General features: G+C 39.0%; 1 protein-coding gene and 1 long non-coding RNA gene across 4 annotated transcripts; one reads left to right on the top strand and one right to left on the bottom strand.

Moving 5' to 3' along the window:
- The first annotated feature begins 7,575 nt into the window (after positions 1-7,575).
- On the top strand, positions 7,576-20,160 carry LOC103696001 (syntaxin-52-like). 3 transcript variants are annotated; one of them, XM_008777478.5, is made up of 8 exons: positions 7,576-7,737; positions 9,124-9,343; positions 16,948-17,049; positions 17,259-17,359; positions 17,434-17,534; positions 17,618-17,662; positions 19,071-19,125; positions 19,980-20,160. In XM_008777478.5, exons 2-8 carry the CDS (start codon positions 9,126-9,128, stop codon positions 20,024-20,026), a joined length of 669 nt encoding a protein of 222 aa, XP_008775700.3. In that variant the 5' UTR covers positions 7,576-7,737; positions 9,124-9,125; the 3' UTR covers positions 20,027-20,160. The 3 variants fall into 3 exon arrangements, with proteins under 3 accessions (XP_008775700.3, XP_089783294.1, XP_008775698.3); XM_089927168.1 differs by having other exon boundaries at positions 19,921-20,160; XM_008777476.5 differs by lacking the exon at positions 19,980-20,160 and having other exon boundaries at positions 19,071-19,297.
- A 1,411-nt stretch (positions 20,161-21,571) lies between these two features.
- Positions 21,572-22,643, bottom strand: LOC113461157 (uncharacterized). The gene is made up of 2 exons (XR_003383246.4): positions 22,333-22,643; positions 21,572-22,143 (listed from the first exon to the last, which is right to left on the bottom strand). It is a non-coding gene; the product is annotated as an uncharacterized LOC113461157 (long non-coding RNA).
- Between the last annotated feature and the right edge of the window lie 571 nt (positions 22,644-23,214).

Raw genomic sequence — 23,214 nt, 5'->3', positions numbered from 1 at the left:
TCTCACTTACCTGGCCATCTTGGTGAATCTCTTTTGATCAGATCTCTGATTGACTCTAATTAACCCATGCCTGTAAGAAAATCAGTTGGACTGATTTAGGTGCACTGACTTGAATCTATTTTCTATGATACCTGACTTATGAAGTCAGTGGGAGGATTTGGATTGAGTCAGCTTTTTATTATAAAAATGCTCTAAATTATTAGGTCCATAAAATGATATGGTTAATGAAGATGACCACGTCATAGCCTCCCATTAGTTGTGTGATAATGAGTCCAATGCATCTATATACATTGGAGGCGCGTGCGCGCACTGGTGCGTATCGGCCATTGGAATTGTCATACAATAATGATGAGTCAGTTGCAACTATTGGAATGGGTGGTCCGGTTGGATATCGGCCAAAGTCGGGCTTGACCATCTATTAGATAGTTTGCATTGATTGCTACATGTTAAGGGTTGGACCTAACCGGAATTTTCAGTAGTGTCGATATACGCCTACTGAAGTGATTCCTAGGGCAAAATGATCACTAAAAGTTATTTAGTTGAAACAATTTGTTATGAACCTACCTTTAGGTGTATTTGGGTTGATACCGACCAAAGCCGGGCCCAGGTGTAGCCTATTGGATTCTAGTGCCCACTAAAGAATTAAGAGTAATTCTTCGGATTAGAGGTAGAGGCTCCTGATTCGTATAAAATAGTGGGAGGATCTTTAGACTAAAATCCATGTCTTTAGATTAATTGATTCATTTACTAATAAGGCCTTGGTTTTATCCTTTATGCAGAAATGTCCTCTTATAAGTTCCCCCTATCACTATTGGATAGTGATGAGCCGACTAGACCTTTGATTAAGAATCAGGCTAACTCGAGTGCTAATGAGAGAAATCAGCAAAGAGTTGCTGGTCAAGGTGGTTATATGATAACACCCTATAATTTCTCTGTATGTGATATTATGACTTGGGTATTGGATACCGGGAGTCTTTTTAATATCTGTAATATGTTGAAAGGACTGCAAGTCATTGAGAATTTCGGTAACAATGAGAAATTCCTAAATGTTGGAGATGGAAGAACTGTTTCAGTTCTAGCATTAGGTAATATTCAAATTGTTTCAAATTCTCACATAATTGCCCTTGGTGAATGTCACTATTGTCCTAGTTTCTTAATGAATGTCATTTTCGTTGGTCATTTGGCCTTAAATGGTTATGAAATTTGTATAAAGAAGGATTATTGTGATATCATTATGAATGGTGTTACAGTAATCAATGGACGATTAAACAATCGCATTTATGTATTGTCACAACCTGTTAGTGTAATGTACACTACAAGTAAACGCCCTAGATCTGATGATGTCTCTGATATCTACCTTTGGCATTGTAGGCTAGGTCATATTAACAAGAACAGGATCAACAGGTTGGCCTCACAGGATATTTTAAATATTAATGATTGTGAATCATTACCTACCTGTGAGTCTTGTCTTCTTGGAAAGATGATCAAGTCGCCTTTTACTGGAAATGGTATACGAGCCGGTGCTGTATTAGGTCTTGTACATTCGGATGTATGTGGACCTATGAGCACTAGTGCAAGAGGTGGATACAGCTATTTCATTACATTTACCAACGACCTATCTCGGTATGGGTATGTGTTTCTTGTGAAACACAAGTATGAATCATTGAAATGTTCAAATTATACCGTAATGAAGTAGAGAAACAAACTGGACAGTGTATTAAGATACTTTGATCTGATCGAGGTGATGAATACCTCTCCAGTGATTTTTTGACATATCTGGAGGAGAATGGGATTCTCTCTCAGTGGACCCCTTCTGGAACACCGCAGCATAATGGTGTGTCTGAAAGGAGGAATCGGACTCTGTTGGACATGGTCCGGTCCATGCTGGGGTTTATAGTTTTGCCCTTATCATTTTGGGGTTATGCACTTGAGACCGCTTGTTATATTCTTAATAGAGTTCCCAGTAAATCTGTGACTAAAACTCCATATGAGATATGGACCGGTCAAAAGCCTGTACTCTCTCACCTTAAAGTTTGGGGGTCTCCAGCCTACGTCCGTCGTTTGAAAGTAGACAAACTGAAAGCTAGGTCGGAAGAATGTCTTTTTTGTCAGCTACCCAAAAGAAACCAAAGGGTATTATTTCTACCAGGCTAATGAACAAAGGTTGTTCGTCAGTAATAGAGCTGTCTTCTTGGAGAAGAAATTTCTTGGTGAAGGAACGAACAGCTCTAAGGTTGAGCTTGATGAAGTTCAACAGGTAGAGGATCAGATAACTAGAACTGAACCGTTAGAGTCTGATTTGATTGGATCAAACTCAGAACCCATTGAGGTTGCACCCGTTAGGCGATCCGGTAGAGTACCGCATCGACCGGATAGATACTACGGTTTTCTTGTTCGGGACGATGATCCCATTGGTCTCGATGGGAATGATGAGGATCCCGTCACCTATATGGATGCTATGCAAAGCTCTGACTCTGATAAATGGCTTGGAGCCATGGAATCTGAAATGGAGTCCATGAAGGTCAATAATGTATGGACATTGGTTGACCCACCCGAAGGATTTAAACCCATAGGGTGTAAGTGGATTTTCAAATGGAAAAGAGGCGCAGACGGAAAGGTGGAAACCTATAAAGCCCGTCTGGTTGCCCAGAAATTTCGTCAGCATTATGGTATTGACTATGACGAAATATTTTCGCCTGTGGCAATGTTGAAATCCATTCGGATCATGCTTGCGATTGCGGCCTATCTGGACTTTGAGATTTGGTAGATGGATGTTAAAACCGCTTTTCTAAATGGAGATTTAGAGGAACAAGTGTATATGATACAGCCTGAAGGTTTTATTTCTGCAGATGAGTCTAAGGTGTGTAGGCTACAAAAGTCCATATATGGACTAAAGCAGGCAGCTCGGAGTTGGAACATTCATTTTGACAGGGTTATCAAAACTTATGGCTTCGTTAAAGAACGAAGAGAAACCTTGCATATACAAATGGGCTAATGGTACGGTAGTTTTATTTCTTGTACTGTATGTGGATGATATTCTCTTAATAGGGAATGACATCGCTGCACTACAGGAAGTAAAAATATGGCTTTCATCACAATTCTCCATGAAGGATTTGGGAGAAGCATCGTACATCCTTGGGATGAAGATCTGTAGAGATAGATCTAGGAGGTTGCTCGGTCTGTCCCAATCTATGTACATTGAAACCGTGCTGAAAAGGTTCAGAATGACGAATTCCAAGAAGGGTTATCTTCCGATAGCTTCTGGAATTTTCCTCTCTAAAAGAGATTGTCCGTCAACTCCGCTAGAGAGAGACCGTATGCATCGAATTTCCTATGCTTCGGCTGTGGGGTCCATCATGTACACCATGATATGTACACGACCGGATGTGGCACACTCGCTAGGAGTAGTGAGTAGGTACCAGTCTGACCGAGGAGAGAGCCACTGGACCGTTGTAAAATCTATCCTCAAGTATTTGAGAAATACTAAGAATAAGTGGCTGGTCTATGGATATTCTGACTTGAAACTTGTGGGATATACTGATTCCAGTTTCCAGTCAGATCGTGATGATAGCAAGAGTGTGTCTGGATTTGTTTTTACCCTGTATGGTGAGGCTGTATGTTGGAAGAGTTCCAAGCAGACTACTATAGCGGACTCTGTGTGCAAGGCAAAGGAAGCTGTGTGGCTGCGGAAGTTCATTGCTGAGCTCGGAGTTGCACCCTCCCTTAGTGGACCAGTCCTTGTCTATTCGGATAGTACTGGGGCCATCGCTCAAGCTAAGAAACTAAAGGCACACCAGCGCACCAAGCACATTCTGCGTCGGTATCACCTTGTTCGTGAGATAGTAGAACGAGGTGACGTTGATCTTCAAAAGATTGACGGAAAGGATAACTTAGCCGACCCATTCACTAGGGCCCTCAGTGTAAAGGTGTTTGACCATCATTACTTGAAGATGGATATACGATACTGTACTGATTGGCTTTAGGTCAAGTGGGAGTTGTTGGAAATTGTGTCCTAAATCCAATCAATTGTTGATTGTAAATGTATTTGAATCAATTATAAATAATATGGTATTTATTCATCACCAGAACATCTTCACAAACTCCGATGTGATGAAGTTCTTAGGACTGCTTTGTGTAATGAAATATGATTTTGTCACACAGGTCCTTAAATATTCATGACCGTATGATATACTATTAATATGACGATAGTATTATCGGGCGTAGGTCATTGTGTATCATATTTGTTGGTTGTCTTCGAAACCAAAGAGTATAGAGATACTAGTATGATATATGGGTGAATGGTAGTGTACGTTCACTGAACGTGACCAATTGACGGACTCTCTCTTGTCAAGAGTTGTTCCGAGTGGATATGGGTATATGTATCCTTTAGACCTGAGATTGCAACCGGTGGCTTGCAAACAACTCACTGTACTTTGGTGCTGGACTACCTGGATTTCTAATCCAGCGACGGAAGGTTTCTGGGTCCAGTCAAGTACTTGTGGTAGTCAGTTGCAGATCAAGATGGGATTGACCTTCCTTAGGAATAAGGGTGAATGTCTTGTGTTTCAATTAAGTAGTACCCTGGCCAGAAAAAGTCAAATCTCTATCACTTGACTTATTGAATTGAAACATATTTCTGGATGGATCGTTTCAGGGTAGACAGACTCTGAACCCACCCTGAGCATTTTTTGGTCAAGAGGATGAATTATGCGGTAACCATAGTCTATAGGTTCTAGAATGTTGCTTTGCGTCTATTCGGCCTATCCGATCGTCGGGTCCCATTGCTAGATGGTTACTTCGATTAGTGCAGAAAGTGTTCTTGTACTATCGGCTTAAGTTCGAACCCGTAAGGTTACACGCTTAGAACTTTCTGGATTGATCAAATGGTTGATTGACGATTGAGAATCGTCTAGAGGTAAAATAGTCAATGTGATTGACTGATTGCCCTAAGCAATTGTTGCTTGGAGAAGTTAATTGGTGATTGGATCACTGATTAGACTCAATTTGATTGAGTAATAGAGATTGGGCTTGACCAAATTCAAATATGATTTGAAATTGGTAAAACCGTAATTGACACCAAAATTGGTTTGATGAAAATGTCTAATTTGCCCCCAACCAAATCAGATTTGGCTTGAGTCAAATTGGATTAAAATCAATTATGATCCTAGTATGACTAGGACTTCCTTCCCTATGTGGGACCCACATACTGTATGTGGGACCCACGTCCTGCCTAGGTGGGACCTACATACTGTATGTGGGACCCATATCCTGCTTAGGTGGGACCCACATCCCGATCGCCCTCCAGGCCACCTTACCCCTTTGCATGCGTGACACGTGGCGAAGCAGGACACCTCTTTTGCTTGCATGTGTGACACGTGGCGGAGCAGGACACCTCTTTTGCTTGCATGTGTGACATGTGGCGGGCCTGGACACCTCACACTCCTCCTGATGTCATCCATGACCTCATCTACCTCATGAGGTCATCCATGACATCGCCCTCCAGGCCACCTCACCCCTTTGCGTGCGTGACACGTGGCGGAGCAGGACACCTCTTTTTCTTGCATGTGTGACATGTGTCCTGGCAGGACACCTCATCGGACACCTCATGGGGACACCTCACCCTCTTCTTGGCCTATAAATAGGCCACCCCTCATCCTTCTTCTCGAACACATGAAGAGCACCAGAGAAAGAGAATGAGAGGAGAGAGTAGTTCTGAAGGTGAAAGCCCAAGAAGGAGTTCTTGAGTTGTGAAGGTCCATCTTCTTCCTTCTTCTCCCTTTCAGCCATTTTCTGCCTCCCTGCGAGCTAGCACTCCCCGGGAAGCTGATCATTCCGGAGCTTCGCGTGGACGAGTCATCGAGGCTGGACGCTTGTGCGGCTGCGAAGCATCCTTGAAGGAACCTCCTTCTAAAGGTAAGAGATCTGATCTCTTTTACGGTTGAGATATGATCTCAATCTTCCAATCACAAGAAGTTGTGATTTATGCATATTTATTTGAATCACACAATCCTCGAGATCTGAGGGCTTTGTGATATTTGGTGTCAAAGCAAAGGATTAGTGGAGACTATCCGATTCTCGGGAACTCTCACATGTGATCGTGTGACGAAGCGTGGCTCTCCACTCGGGGGCTCATATGATGAGTGCTTTGATAGGCACGCGCGGGTGTCACCCTATGTATTGGGACTGAGCTCGCACCATATGTGATGTGCAGTTGAAGACTGTCTTCGACTGGTACCAGAGTCAAAATATCTAAAATATCAAGCATGTTTTGGGTTAAAATGTTTAACCCGTTCTTTCCGCATAAAATTTTTCTGAAATTCATGCTTAGCCCTCTGCACGTACACCATCAGTTGATATCTAGAGTGTGCAAGAAGAGAAGTGCCACGTAGAATGCATGTTTTGGATGATTATTATAGCTTTAGAGATGCAATTGTCCTAGGTTTAGGGACATTCATTAGATAGTACTCCTAGATAATGCATAGGTGTGAAAATGATGTGTTTGCAAAGGGATGGTCTATAATTAATTAAAAGGGATGAGGAGAGAGCATGTTAGGTTTGAACTTGGGACCTTCTTTTTAGAAGGAAAGGTACTTGCTTGTTGATAGCATGACAAATATTAAAATTGTAGTAAATAATACTTGAAAGAATACTATGACACCACTTATGTGAATCCCCTAAAAGTTAGTTAGTGAGTGGTTATTTTGGAGGGTTTTTGAATTTTATTTCATCATCCATGGACAAATTGGATCCAACTTTTAATTTTTAGGAGAATTTATGATGGTTGACATATATATGTTTGAATATGTTACTTGAACTTATCTATCATATTAGTAGTAGAGGCTCTTCAAAATTATCATAAGTCTTCTATATTAAACCATGGCATATTATGATTTAGGAATGGGCTATCCAGTATCTCTTATCTTTTTAAACCAAATCAACAAATAAGTAAATTAAAGTAGCTCATTTCTTGGCTTATCTTATCATATTTGTTAATTTAATATTAACTAACTAATTTTGATAATAATTCTAATTATATTTTGATTATGATGCTAAGTTTTAGAATTTCAAAGTTGCTAGATTTAGCAGAGAAACATAATTTTATGAAGTCTCAATTTATAATCTAAATTTATAATATTTTGCTTGGCATAGAAAAAATTGTCAAGATTACATTCAATAAATTTTAATTTTTTTAAAATTATTTTATAAAAAATGTTTGATCGTAGAGATGAAAACATCATAATTAATTTTTAATAATTATCTAAAATATACCGTATCTCGGCCGGCGCTGGTACATTAATTAATACGTCAAGAGTAGGGCGTTACGTGGACCGGGAACACGAAATTCCGTAACAGAATCCGTTTCGTAAGCATCCGTGGCGCGGTAGAGTTTGTCCCGTTCGCCCGCCCAAGGCTCGGTAAGCGGCTCGCTTGGTCTCGTCCAGAAACTAGAGAGCTGAAGACCCTGAAGGAGTTGGATCGGACCGCGTCGGTTGGGGCTGGTTGGACCTGGTCGGACTCAGTTCACCCGGCCGATCGATAACGTACGGCCATTTGAGAGCGAGCGTAACGGGATTTCTATTCCGTTCCCAACTTTGGACGAGAACGACATTGTCCGACAAAGCCTTCACGCGGAGGCGCGCTCGCTCTCCCGTTTCAAGAAGGGGAAGAATTCGAGAGCGGGAGGACAGAAAAAGGGGAGAGAAGTAGTCTCCGTGATCGTCCTTTCCGAATTAAAAGGTCCGTAATCCTCGTTTAGTTCTTCGACTCCCTCTGCTTATTGTTCTCTTGGGATCCTCATGAATTAGAATGCCGATCGGTGTGTTTTTTTCTTGTTTGTGTTTCTTTTTGGTTGAGTTTAGTTTAGACGGAGAATTCTGTGTTGTAATAATACTTGGATGAAGGATTTTTGGGGTTTCTGTTGGGGATGGATGGAATTATTTCGACCGATTTCTGGGAATTCTGAATTTGTTAGACTTTTAGGGCATGGTTTCGATTTCTCATAAATTTATTTCAAATTATCTTCTCTGATTAGTTTATGGGGTCTAATTTGGTGTTCCCGGTAGGCGGGTTTACTTTTGAATGGAAATTGTGGTATGTTCTAGGATGGTTTGGAGCTGTAGGTGAAGGTTTTAGGAATTCTTTGGTGGGTTTGGAAAGATAATGTTTTTCTTGGCAGATGGTTCCTTATATTCAAGGATTTTATGCCGATTGTTGGGAAGAGAAGCTCATGGGTATCTTCGTGGGAAACCGATTGAATTTTGTTAGAGAATAAGATATAGTATGGGGCAGTTCCGATGTTTTCTCATTAAGAGAGCACAGCAGTATTGGAGTGACTTACCCTTATACAAGATGTGCCATAAAATCAACGGAACTTTCTACTTATCATATCAAGACTGTTGGGCAAAGGTGAAGTTGACCACTAAAAACATAGCCACTAAAGATTAACTTTGGATTTTAAAGAGCTCCAGATATGGAAAAAATGGAACTTTTGAAGATACTCTCGATAGTACACATCATGAAATGGCTGCTAGGATGGAAATTAAGATTCGTCATCTCGATGCTGGACCCCATACCAGTACCATAATATTACAGTATCAATACGCATGGTGTAGGACCAGTTCGGCATATGAGTGTCAGTATTCTCCCTATATCACATACCGGTTCGGTACCGGTATGATGTGGTATGGTCCGTACGCACCAGTACACGACAAACTTTGATGAAAATTGATGTCCTTCGAGGAGAGGAGTGTATAGCTCGTATAGTGTAGATTATCTGACTCGCTTTTTTTGTATTCCATGCAATCACAGTGAAATTGTACATTTCATACATGTGGACTACCTTGCTTTATCCTCTCATCTCATGATTTCTATCTTTATTATTGGCGTCTAAACTATGTTTAATCTCCAGCTCTCATTATTTTTATTGGCCCATATGTATATGTATATGTGTGTGTGTACTGTCGGCAACTTCAGTATTATTGTTTATTTGATATTGGCACTACCAATCAAATATTCTTTGTTGTAGATCTCATCTTATCATTTTCCATAGTTTCTTAATATAATATATAAATAGATGATTCACCATGTGGGGTGGAATCTAATGTGGGTTTGTGTTTTGCACAGCAATGGCGTCCTCTTCAGATTCATGGTTGTGGGAGTTAAATGAAGCTTCCAGGCTTGCTAATGATATTAGTGCCATGATTTCCGAAAGAGGTTCTTTGCCTCCATCAGGGCCAGATATCCAACATCATACATCTTCCATTCGGAGGAAGATAACAATTCTTGGGACTAGACTAGATAGTTTGGAGTCCCTTCTCTCCAAGCTTCCTAGTAAACAGCCGATGTATGTGTCATTTTCAAGATTTACTAGTCTACGAAAAGTGATCTATGATTCTACTAACTTCTTATTTAGCTACAATTGTACAGTCATTAATAGGATATTATGTTTTATCCGGTGGACATTGTTACTGTTAATATTATAAATTAGATAAGATTCTCAAGGTGCTTTCTATTTATGTTTATTTTGATTGCGAGATGAAGCCAACTAGACATAGACTTTAAGTTTATCATGATTTGGTACATATTGTTACTTAGCTTTTGAAGGTGTAGAATTTTTTATTTAATATGATATGATCATAGATTGCTTGATACTTGGTAGATACACCAGTTTCAAAGAAATGGAGTTTACTCCTTGAGGTTGGTGCACCTGGTCAGATGTCACTGACTGGTGACTATGAATTTTGTGCAGTATAGCTGAGTATACTCTTGCAGGCTTTCCAATTATCAGTACAACACTAGTTTTTCATGTCCATTTTTTCTTTAATGCTGATTGATGAGAATTATGAATCAGAAAATGGCAAATGAAAATCACTAATATGTGCATGATTTCTGTGATACAATGAACTCTACATCATCATAGACTTGGGCAACTATATATGAATGTTTTATTGAGGTTGGAACTTCTGTAACACTTTGCTGTTCTTATTCAAATATGCTTTTGTCTACATAAATTTAAATTTTTAGTTTTTTCTAATACTAAATTTTGAATAACATATTATAGTCTATGGTATAGAATTCTAGTGCATGTAGTGCAGTGCAAATATAATAATTATAATACAACGCATGTATTGTATTGTCCCATCCTGCTTTTGAAGGTTAGCTATTTAACTATTCTTCGAAGTTACTAGCAAGTGGTTGAACTTATAGTTATTCTAGATTAGGTGTCGATATTGATTAAGAATAAGGATGGTAGAACTAGCACCAACAGGCATGTTGGTCTGCGTCCGGTACAGTACGGTGCTGGTCCGCACTATATTGAACCGCGGCATACAGGAACCACTAGGAGGGAGAGGGCCTGAATGGAAGAAGAAGAGGGAGGGAGAGGGAGAGAGGGGGAGAGGAAGAAGCAGAGGGAAGGAGGAGGGGAAAGAGAGAGAGAGCTCCTTCTCGGTAGCCATGGAGTTTGGGCTAACCCTAACCTTAACTCCATGCCTTCCCCCCTCTCCTCAATGAGCTTTCTTGGATATTTTCCCTTTGTTCCGACTAGTGGAATAGAGGTAGGAGGTGGAGTGGCGCAGATATGGAGAACCAGAAGAAGTCGCTGCTGATCTGGCTTTGGGTCATGGCAAGAAAGTGCGAAGGGAAGTCAAACTTCAGCGAGGGCTCCGCTCAAAAGTTCTAGGAGCGGGACTGCATTAACTTTATGTGGAAGCTCCACCACGGTGAAATTGGTGGGCTCCCTCGGATGGTTCGGGGCACTATCACCAATGCACCGGAGAAGTTCTACAACATCCAGCTTCTTTTGGATTCTAACGACATTTCAAAACTTTCAACAAATGTGGAGCCGGAGAGGGTTTTGATTTCGAAGGGCCAGAGGGGAGCTTTTAAGATTTTGAAGAGAGGGTCTGAATCGTAGTGGTAATTGACCAGTTTAGTTCATATGCTCTAAATCGGCCGGTTCGGCACAGTTCAGCAAACTATGGTCAATAAGGTATAGGGCACTTTGGATAAATATTCTCACTAACCTTATATCCCAAATGTTTCTTCTCTTCACTTCAAGATTTGCTCTTATTAAGGATACCTTGTGAAACCTCCTTGATCTCATAGCTCACACATTTGCTCTAATGCCCCACCTTGCTTCTTAAGGTTAGCTAACTATTTTTCTGAAGTAATTGGGTTATAAATGTTCTGTATCAGATTGCAAGCATCATATTGAAGACAACTATTGGTTAAAAAGTTACAGGACTTTGTGGAGAGATTTACGCTGACCTCATACTGATAATGTTTCTCCTTTCACTTGAAGGTGTTTGCTTTTATTATAAATACCTTGTAAAGCCCAAGTTAACCTTCAATCTCACAAATTTTTCAAAAATTCTGCAATAAACCATGTAATCACCTCCTAGGATTCACAACTCTCAAGGTATCATTGGAAGACAAACTCATCTTGGTAGAACGACACCCTCACTTCCTCATGAATCTTAGTTTCTAAAACAAATATCCTGAAGTTAGCTAGAATGCACTGTTTGTTTGTAAACCTATTGTGAAAGGGTTACTACTACATCCAACCAAATTAGTTTTTTCCCCTTTTCTGCAGCTAGTGACTTGTAAAAATTTTCCACCATCAAGTCCTAATTGCATGTAAGCCTTTCAAGGATACTTTTGTACATTCCAAATGAAATGTCACCTCAGCCCCCTCGTCTCTACTTTAACACACAATTCTCTACTCACACACACACATGGAAACCTAGCAAAGAACTACGGTAGTTGGCTTGAAGCAAAGTTACCTAGTAAATACAGTGTGGGAGGAATTTAAGATAAAACTGTTGCCAATTGAAAGAGGAAGAAGAAAGCAACAATTTGTCGTGCATTCACTACAAGTAGTTAGCATCTCATATTTTATCTAGGCTCAAAACCTTTTAGAAGCTCACTATGTATGGCATTTAAGTTTGTTGAACATCTTGATAGATAGAATAATGGTGGAAGGGGTCCCCTTGGTAACTTAACTTTTAATTGTTGACAAACATTATTAGAAAGTATCTTCCGAGTGGCAAGGGCTTGAAATAAAGGGGCTCCTTTTCTCTTCGAAGTATTTTCAGCACTGACATGAGACCTTAATTTCTTAGTTTATGTAAAGAACTGTGCGTAAATTATGTATGTGTTCTATGCAGATGATTGTTGGATCACTATTAAACTTCACTGTAATGAACTTAATAAAATTTAATGGTGGATCGATGTATGTATGAGCTATGAGACAGGTAAAGTAGAAACTAGGAAGCTAGAAGAGTGCTTTTTGTGGAGGCTAGTATAAAAGTGTTTATTCAGCTGGCTTTACAAGCCCAAGATCTTCAAAATGGTTGCAAGTTCTATCTTTACAGGGGTGATGTATGAGTTGAAGATAATGAGGGATTCCTTTTGGAAGCATGTTGTTCAAAGTTGTGAAGTTATTGAGATGCTGTAGTGAAGTTATTGAGGGATTCCTCAAGGAGATCATCATCAGTTTCGCTCTGGAAATCTAGGTTCCTGGTGACTCGTCACTCAACCAAAGAGAAGGCACTGGCTGCAACTCTTCATTCTTAAAATTCTGATTGAGGTTAAGAAAAAGGTAAGTATCTTTATTCTTGTGAATTATTAAAGAGGATATGGTCTCAACATGTCAATTTATATAGAATATGTTGCAGTTTCAGAGAAAGAAGTATCTAAGTGTACTTCTAGAAAGAAACAAGTATCTAAGTGTACTTCTATTCTAGGTTTTACTCTTTAGAAAATTTGGGTGCTTAGCAATGACTTGGTTTTAAGGAGCATATGGTTCATCAAATATTTTAAGAAGGTCATGAAAGAAATTTTAGAGTTTAGAAGATGTAATCCCAACAAAAATAAATGCTAAACCTGGAATTTTAAAGGTTGGAGGAAAGTTAATTTGAAAGTTTCCTATAATACGAGTCAAAGCAGGAGATGGTGGGATTGTAGCAAATGATAGTGGAAGGATTGAAACTGTATGGAGTTGGTAGAGCAATCCTACTACTCTTCTTGAAGTTGAGTTAATAATCACCAAGATTCCAGGCAAAAGAAAGTGCAAAAAGATTTACTATATGGTGAAGGGGGAGAAGGAGAAGGAAATAAGAAAGAAATGAATGGAAAATGGATGCTAAAACTACTATCACCTTGCCGCAATGGCTATTGTTCAAAAGGATAAAAGGGGGAAGAGGGAGAAGAACTAAGGAGGGGAAGATACTGACAAATGTAGGTGTCACATGCTGCAATTGCTGAAAAAACTGGCACCACTGTCTGCAAGTGGGTCGGACCCATTAAACCTGCTGAAAAATGTATCTCGGCTGTCTGGCCTAAGTGGGCATGTAAGGCTTGGAAGGCTGCCAAGTACTAGCATCTGTATAGAATATAGATTGCCTAGACCTATGCAAGGTGCCCATGAGGCGTCACCATCAGAGAGAGCACGTAGGTGGCTGCCTGGGCCCAGTTTTGGAACCATGTTGGAATCAATGAAGCAATTTGAGTGGTACTTTAAAAGTAAAAAAGGAACAAAGTTTCGGTGAGAACAAATTCCCTTGATACTGTAAGGATGTTCAATCTATCAATTTTTTGTTTAAAAGTTTGAACTGTAAGATGTTCGGAATTAAACACGAGCGGTGTATCGCAAATTTTGCTATATAGAGGCTGATCATAGGAAGAAGGCTGCCATGGGAGAAGACAGTAAAGTACAAAGGCTATGATTTGAATTTCACCCAAAACCCTTAAACTGAAATGTTTCCATAATCCAACCGAAACTAGGACCAGTTAGATTTTCAGCCAAAAACTAACTTATGAGTCTAAAAGGGTAGTATATATGAGCTATCTACGCTAATTTTTGTTATTTCTATGTATCTTTCAAACTTGGAAGTATTTTCTTTATATTAAACTTAGATTTTGTGGACTTTCAGCACATTTTCATTGTTATGATCCGAAGAGATTTATAGAAAAATAATGTTTTTGGCATAACTCTGGCTATTCTGATCCTTTAAATTCATGGGCTTTTAGATTATCTTGTGTTAGATTGACATCAAATAATAAAATGATATACTAATATTCTAATCATGACTTTTTAATAATATATGTTTTAAAAATAACTTTTGATTGTTTCGCTGCAAAATATATGAAATGTGACACCCATATGTCAAAATTGAAATAATATAAATTAAAATAATTTTTATCTTTTTTTTGAATTATTAATTTTTATTTTATTTTTTATTTTCTTAGTTATAATGGTTTCTTTTTATATTTTTCAATTGAAACTACTAAAGCTGAAATTGTTACTGAAATCAAAACCAAGATGAATCTTGGAGAAAGCTTCTCAAGAGATTTTGGAACAAATGATTCCAGATAATGAGTAGTCATTTTGTATGTTATTTCGTCGGGAAGAAAGCGCAAGCTCTTCAATGTAGCTTCAAATCAGAAGAAAGAAAACCAACAAGGAAGTCAAGGATATGCTTTCTTAACACCTCTGTTGTCCATATTTGACTAAAATGCAACCTTTGTTTCTTAAACTTAGGGCAGTCTCAACACATTATATTCATTCTTTTCTGAATTCAAAGTACATAATAGCTTCAACACCTCTTCTTTACTGGATTCACTGTGCTTGTAAAGCACCAGTAAATCATAATATATATTTCTCTAATTAACATAATTGGTCTAGGGGACAGCTTTTCTAAACCTTGACTAGATTCACCATAAAGACCCAAAATTTTCTTGTACATACACTTGAAGGCTAACCAAAACCATGTTTTGAAATAACCATCATGCCATTCTTGTGAATTGCCCAAAATATCTTGAGGAAATTTATCTTTCTACTATATAAAGTCTTTGTTGGCATAGACAAGGATTATTGTATCAGTTTTCTAAGTGCCAAGCTACAAGGATGTTTGCATAGAACATTGGTGCATACAATGTACCTGTCCATATTGGCAAGTATTTGTCTGTGCTGCCTTGTGTTGTTATATCTCCTGGTGATATACTGCAATAAGATAGGCATGGGCCTATGTCTGTGTTATATGGATGAATTATGACAAATCCTAGATCTACATGGAGTATTGATTATTAAAATTAGCTATTTTTTTGTTGTGGTGTGCTCAAACATGTAACAATGTAGCCTTGACACTTTAAGATAAGGGTTTTGTAGCATACAGCAATGTGCCTTTCCTTTAACATTTTTTTCTGTCCATACTAGTGTGTACCATTGCCAGCATGGAATGGTGTAATATGGGTGGTGCACTATGTGAGCATTTGAGCTCTATAGAGATGATACATGACTCAAAAATTATACTCCTAATTGTCAAAATTATAATAGATCTAAATCGGGCACCCACTTCTTCATTGATCCTTTTAGTTTCAGTCTTTAGAAGGAGCCTATTTTTTTCAAAGAAGCAATATTTAAAAAAGTTTATCACCTAATCACAAATCTGCTTTCTTTGCAATTAATTCCATGGGAAAAAGAATATTCATATTACTTTTAGCCGGCATTCCTTGGGTTTCTATCTCGTCAAGGGCCTTTCATTTCTTTCATATGTTCACTTTCGTTTTTCCTTTGCTCAATTATGATTCCATCTAAAAACTTTGCCTTGCATAATTTGGTCTCCCAGAAATGCTTGAATTTTCAACTTTTGGGATATTACACACTATTTTGTTTTTGAAAAAAAAAATGAAGATTGCAAATAATGCAGATCAGATTTCGCAACTCTAAAATGAAAAAGGTTTTTTTCACCTGTCTACTTAAAGAAATAAATGGTCCATGACCGGGTCTTTATCCTAGAAATTGTTGCAGGAATATAGGCCTCCAGGATGCTGGTTAGTCCATGTTAAGAAACTTATATGCCACGAGAAAGTGTCAAGATCATAAATATTGCAAGGGTCGTGATAAATGAGGCTGTTAAAGTACTGCATTTTTTTCTTTTTCTTTTACTTGCATATAGAATTGAAAAATTGATAATGCCTATTAGACCTGTTCCACAGGTGGGCTGGGCTCAGCCAAAGATATAATTGAAATTAGTCAGGCTCGAACCCGGTCAACTTGGTCTTCGGGCCTACTTCCGATGCCTAAGCCCAATACTTACTCAGGCTTCGGGCTTTGGGTCAGGCCTCGGGCTTTCTGGACCCCTTTTTTTCAGTTTAAAAGGTATAAAAATGCTTACAAAGATTAAATATTTGAAAGGGATTGGTAAGGGCCATGAACTTATGCGTATGGTTGTTCATAAGGAGGGTTGGTGCATGGTAGAGAGCTATTAAATTTTTTTTGCTACCAAAACCAGATTCCTAAGGCAGAAGTATATATTGTATATTATATAAGATTCGGGCGCTCAGGCCAGGCTAAACTAAACCCGAGCCTGACCTATTTTAATAGGTAGTCTCATATTTCAAGCCTGGCCTGGCCTGTCAGGCTTAAAATCCAAGCCTAGGCCTATCCGAAATGCTTTGAGCACGGGCATGCTAGGCAGGCTGCCTGGCCCATGAATAGGTCTAATGCCGATGCAGTAGTGGGTAAGCCAAGAGGTATTTAGAATGAGCATTTGTATTTTTAGCAGTTTAGTTGATACAAAAGATTTTGATAGAAGTTGAGTGCACCAACTTGCTTTACATTTTTGATGTCCAATACCTTGGAACAGATCAGTCTGGAAAATATATATTTCTTTTTGTTTGACTACCTTCCTAATGTGGAAGGGTCCCTAGGTATATGTGCAATCAGAAATTGAATCATATGCTTGAGATCTATTTTAAGATGGTGTATTTTCTTTTTGATAAGCACACAGTGTCTCCTGTTGCAATCCTGTTTACCATGCTGATTTAATTTTATAACTTGTATATACATCCTAAAGCATGATATAGTCTGTAGGTTCCTTCTATAATTTGTTAGACATGAATACTATTTTTCCTTTAACTTATGTTACCTACTGCCTTTTGCAGATCTGATAAGGAGTTGCATAAATGCCAGGACATGCTCTCAAATTTGAGATCTAAAGCAAAACAGATGGCTTCTACATTGAATATGTCAAGCTTTGCCAACAGGTTCGTTTTTCACATAGCATTCTTTTTGGTATCAATAGTCTATACCCTACAGTGCCACTTAACTTGTAAAGGCCTTCCATTTCTGTGCTATGAATTAAAAAATCTTATTTTATCATTAAGGAGTTTAATGGACATGGCATTCTGTTGTTGCTTTGTTACAATTGATTATGTGCACGTAAATACTAAGGAAACTCCTTTGTCAAATTTAGGGAAGACTTACTTGGACAAAGTAAATCAACCGATGAGGTAAATAGAACTGTGGGATTGGATAATTATGGTATTGTTGGTTTACAGAGGCAGATTATGAAAGGTATTTTCATCTGACTCGCATCAACAATTGAAGTTGTTGTTTGATTCTTACATGCTGTTTCCTGTGACATGCAGAGCAAGATGAGGGCCTTGAGAAATTGAAAGAGACAGTGCTGAGCACAAAACATATTGCATTAACAGTTAACGAGGAACTGGATCTGCATACAAGATTGATTGTATGTATCACCATGACACAGGATAACTTTTCAACATGTCTGACAGCATCTTTACTACTATAACTTTTCATGCGCTGGTACAGGATAACTTGGACCATCATGTGGACTTAACCGGTTCAAGGCTTCAGGTATTATCATTCTTTTTCACTAGATTGGCTTCTGTGAGTTACATAGATGGCACTGATTGTGTTCTCTCTTAAATTAGTTGCCAAAATGAGATTTATTAAATATTTAAATTATATTGTTTCTTGGCAACAAAAATAAATTCCAAATACTGGGTCGAAAATGTATCTATCTTTATTTTTGTTTTAAAGAAAAGAGATATGATCCTAGATAAATGGCATTGAGACAAATCAATATACTTGGGTGTGATCTTGAGCTAGTTCAGATCTGCTTGAGCTCGGCTCGGTATTCTGTGAAGCTGACTTGAGCTCAACTTGCGCTCATCACTAGTTGGCTATGCCAAGTTCGAGATCAGCTTGTTCACATCTGATTTGGCTCAAACTCAGATTTATTAAACTCAGTGGTGGCTGTAGTGGTCTGTGGCGGTCTGTGGTGGTCATGGAGAGTAGGGCAACGGTGAAGAGAACAATCAGCAGAAGATGGCTGCTTGATGGAAAATGAGTTGGCAGAGCAACCAGGTTGTTCAAGTCAATGACAAAGGCAAAGGCCGAGGGGCCAAAGACAAGCAGTGAGAGGGAGCGTAGGAGGGAGGGAGAGGGAAGGGGAAGGAAGTGGACAAGGAGGATGGTGAGAGAAGTGGAGTTGTTTTTAGGAGAGCCAGGGCCGGTGCTTATGATCTCTCTCCAAAAGGCTGTGGTTCATCTCAGCCATTAGATGTCCATCTAGTGTGTGAGATATAACTAGACTTTATAAATAAATAAATTATGTAATTTATGGTTTATCTTGATTTAAATCATGATTAGAAATATAGAAGATCATTTAAAAGCAAATGATAAATCATTTTGCTTATTTTCTACATTAATGATCCCATAATAAGTTTATATAATAGTATTGAATTTATATAATTGAGCTGAACTCAATTGAGCTGGTCCAAGATCAAAATTCAGCTCTCTATATTTTGAGCTCAAAATTTTAGCTCAAACTTGCTTGTTTGCTAGCCAAGTGTACTCGTGTCTAGCTGAATTTTGAGTTGAACACAAGCTGCTCACAGACAGCTCACTTATTCTATATAACTGCTGAACTAACCTCTGGAAACATTGGCCCATGGAAAGTAGCTGTCTGTGTATGACAAGTGGCATCAAGGTTGTGTATCTAGCATTTGGCATGTATACCTTGACACAAAGTTATATGATTAGGGCCCCTCTGTATCCATTAAAAAAAAGGACTTGCCTCTGACTGGAAAAGCTTGATTTGTTATCCATTTGAAACCCAAAGTTTGTGTTCTCCTTCGTTAGCTTTCTATCTCAAGCAAATAATAGTTTAAGCCCCAAGGATGTGACAGAATTAAGCAAGCCAACCATCTGTCAGGCATTAGGTCTTCCTTGACTTACCTTTATTTTATCTTTAATGCAGAGAGTACAAAGGAGGCTGGCGATTCTTAACAAGCGTACAAAAGGAGGTTGTTCATGTATGTGCCTGCTCTTGTTGGTTGTTGCTATAGTGATTCTGGTTGTTATCGTTTGGGCTCTTATTAAGTACTTGTAGAAGTGGCACCAAAATTGATCTCTACACTGCTTAATTTGTCCTGAACTTGCTTTTAATATCAAGGAATCAATAAGAAGCTAGCCTTGTGCGATCAATATTTGAGGTTTCATTTGGTTTTCCTGTGGTAAAGCAAAACAATCATGTAAAGCTAATGTCTATAGTGTAACACTAAAGTATCCTATAATTGTTGGGAGTGTTTTCATCTTGAGATTAGGAGTTCTTTTTTAACTTTTTTCCCTCGAGCACAGGTGATTGATCCTTTGCATCTGGCATTTGCTCCTGGGCACAGCATATGTTGGATTTTGCATTTTTTTTGCACGCCGGAATACATTGCCAAATATTTCTATACCATGGAACATGCCTCGAGCATCATTGTGCTTGGCATGAGAACAAACTTCTAGGAAGTTGGTGAACAATGCAATCATCTGTGAATTAAAAGTGTCATTCTCAGAGTTAGTCTGCTTGAATCAAGTTTGGTTTGATTTTTTATATTTTGGCTCATTCTAACTGGGTTGAGCTTGCTTGGACTAGTGAAACTCTTCTTTAGTTTACAAAATTTTAGGAGCAAAACTATTTTAATGTTTACATATTTTTCCTGATGAACCAATACTTGCAACCTAAACAGCGGGTCCGCTGCCTTGCCTGTATATATGGTAAAAGTTTAACATCTTATTAAACCAAGATTTTATTTGAAATAGACATGCATTGTAATTACTAGGAGGGTCTTGTGTTAGCAAAGCTATGACAACAGTGGAATCACCCTGTCTGCTACTTCAGGTCAAATTAAGTTTGAAGATAATGTGGGAGATGCCCTTCCAGGCTAGGCTGCATGCAGCTTGGAAACCAAAACTCCGGACAAAGGCGTGTAGCCAACAGGCAGCAACCTAGCAGAGTTGTGCAAGATGAATTTTGTAAAAATTTTCCAAATTTATCTATCTATTCTATTACATTTAATTTATCTATTGTTTTATGTTGAATGACATTCTTCATTTCACATCAATCACTGTCAGTGTAAAGCAGTAAATTGGCTGGCTATCATGGTTTTGGCTGTTGGACTTTGAGAGTTAAAATTACAATTTGTGTTTAGAAATGGCAAAATGTGTTAAAATATTGCATGTACTGAATTCCATAAATAGGGTCCAAAATCTTCCTCGGGATTTTTGCCAATTAATTCTTTTAGATGGCTTTGTTGTGCCGATGCCTACACGCACTTGGATCTTGAGCCTAGTATGTCTTGTGTTAGCGTTTAATTTGTTTCAGGTTGAACTGAGTCCAATCCTTGTTAGACAAAAAGGTGTTTCAGTTTTGAAGCCATTTGTAATGGGTTCGACAATTTTATTCGAGTTGGGCTTATCCATCGCCCTCTTCGATCTGCTATTTAATTTGCAAACCATCCTCTTTCCTTTCCATCGGTTGCCTTGCCTGTGAGAGTGTTTGTATACTGACTTTCTTCTCCTGGAACCATGGTAGAAGGTTAAAGTTAGGTACTCTGAGTGATTTGTGTAGTAAACTTTCATTCACTTGCTCTCATTCCAAGTAATAATTTTTTGCTCACAACCAGCGACGGCTGATCTTGTTGTTGGCTCTTCCTCCTTGCCCTGTTTTTCTTGCACTGTAATAGGGATGATACTAGTTTTGGTCTGGATGTTTTGATTGGCTTAATTCTATTGGGTTTTAACACAAATCATCATCAACAGTGTATGCTGTGGAAAATATCACCACCGCCCGATGAACCCTCTTCCCATCACACTATGTAATAACTGAATCACGATGTAAAACCACTTCCATTAACTGAACCACAGCTATCAAAAACAAGTCCAGCAGCCAAACCAGCTGAAGTGGCTATACAAGATTCCACGGAAGATTCATTCATAAAACCAGCTGAACCACAATTTGACACCTGGAACAGCAAAAGGCATTCCAAATGTAACCACTTGCAACAGCTGTCATATTCGTCAAAATTTCATGCATGCAAAAACTAAATTAACAACCCGTAACATTTTAACCGGCAATATACACAATTTCACAAGCTCACATCAAACTAGTGTTCAAACTCGAAAAATGTGAGCCATAGGCAGCCATTTGCATTCTAATAAACTAGTCACAACCAAAGTCACATACCATTATACATGGTCAAAAAGAGCCAATTCCTTGAGTTTCAAGGGATGAAAGCTAGAGTACTTAGGGGCGGCCCAATATATTTAGGGGCCTAAGACGAACTCACCAAGAAAGACCTTTTTTTTTAATAATAATAAAAAAATCTTAATAAGTGCAAAATACTTTAAAAATTTCTTTAAAAATAATTCATATGTTATAGAGATGGGCGTTTCTAATGGTATGTTGTAGACAATCCATACTTAAAAACTAAATTTGATTTTTCAAGAATGGCAATAAGAGAGAAGTTTTGAGACAAGGTATGGGAGGTTGGCATCAGGTGACAATCAACCAAAAAAAAGAAATTGCATTAATACAGACTCACAAATCACACATATAGAGACCATGCAGACTCTGAAACAACAGTTTCAAAAGTTATCGGACTTTCTTGATCCAGCCTTTAGATAATCAATATTTATAAATTTGATTCCAATCATAATAAAACTTAAGCATTTGATCATAATTCATAACAACTGACAATATCTCTAGCTCTTTTTTTCTATTGTTATGTTTTACAACCAGCTGATCTCATGTCGATGCCTTCAACTGGGAGGAACAAAAAATTGCCAGCAATTAAGTCCTCCTAATGCACTCACAAATCAGCTTTTTCTGGAGGGAGAAAGGGAAAAAATCTTTCTCGAAGCATCAAAATCGCATCTTGAGCTTCCTTTTGACCCAGATGAGCATATATTGACACCGTGACAATAGAACGAACACATTACAGACAATAACTTTTCTCCTACTCTACGAGCTCCCACAAACTGCAATGCTAAAACTGCCGTCCGTTCTGCAGAGTAATCGCCAGTTTGTCCCAAAATTTCAGATTAAAAAAAAGAAGAAAATTCATGCACATGACCGCTACCAAGCAAAGCGACGTGCTCCAATGTTCTCATCGGATGACTAATCGATTAGCAACATAAAAAGATGAGGGATAAAAGGAGGAATTTCTTGAGAGACCAAAGAGGAGGAAGCGGACCTTCTTTTCCATGGACTACATGAAGTACTCCACCAGCACCATAAATCGCTGCCGCTCTTCCGCCCCTTCTATCCCCATCTTTATTCCCACGAACCCTTGGGCGGTTTTCAGTGTTGCTCTCTGCGTACTGCAGTGGGCCTTTCTTGGGGCCGAGGCCTTAGGCGGCAATTTCAATCGCCTAAGTAGAGATGGGCATCGGGCCATACCGGGCTCGGCCCGGCCCAGGCCCACCGGGCCATAGACTAAACGGGCCATGCCTGGCTCGGCCTGTTACTAAATGGCCCGTGCCAGGCACGGCCCGCTTAGCCTAAAAGCTAAGCCCGGCCCGGCCCGAGGCCTGTGGGGTGGCGGGCCGTGCCGGGCCCTGGCACGAGACGGGCCGTGCCTGGTACGGCTCGTATGGCAAAAAAAAAAAAAATAGATGTTACGGACCGTGCCAGGCACGAAACGGACCGTGCCAGGCACGGCCCGTCTGGCTACCAAAAAATAGCCGTTACGGGCCGTGCCTGGCACGGCCCGTCTGGCAAAAAAAAAAAAACCGTTGCCATAACGGCTATTTTTGGTTTTTACCTAAAATACCCCTCCCAACAATCATAAAACGGCTAATTTGAGGGGTATTTTGAAAAAAAAAATATTTGGAGTCCTATAAATACCCCCTTTCCTCCCTCATTCTCACCACACCAAACCAACTCTTCTCTCCTTCTCTACTACTACTATTTTTCTTTTCTAGCAATATTTAGCAAGTGCTCTTCTAGCAATTTAATTTTTAGCTTGCATTTAGCAAGTGTTCAAGTGCTACACAAGAGGAGGTTCTTGTTGAGAAGAGAAGGAGGTTCTTGTTGAGAGCACAAGAGGAAGCTCACAAATCTCGGCTCTACCTCT

This window comes from Phoenix dactylifera, chromosome 14 (genome assembly GCF_051530095.1).
Source record: "Phoenix dactylifera cultivar Ajwa chromosome 14, Ajwa_hap1_PhDact_Kaust_v1.1, whole genome shotgun sequence".
Taxonomy (NCBI): Eukaryota; Viridiplantae; Streptophyta; class Magnoliopsida; order Arecales; family Arecaceae; genus Phoenix; species Phoenix dactylifera.
The sequence above is the reverse complement of the archived record's forward strand: the minus strand, read 5'-3'. Positions and strand labels throughout refer to the sequence as shown.

Bases quoted from the DNA above. Each gene is read 5' to 3' on its own strand.
- LOC103696001 (XM_008777476.5), top strand. From the start codon at position 9,126: ATGGCGTCCTCTTCAGATTCATGGTTGTGGGAGTTAAATGAAGCTTCC. The intron at 17,360-17,433 runs GTATTTTCATCT...TGTGACATGCAG, and splicing joins ACAGAGGCAGATTATGAAAG to AGCAAGATGAGGGCCTTGAG. The intron at 17,663-19,070 runs GTATTATCATTC...TCTTTAATGCAG, and splicing joins TAACCGGTTCAAGGCTTCAG to AGAGTACAAAGGAGGCTGGC.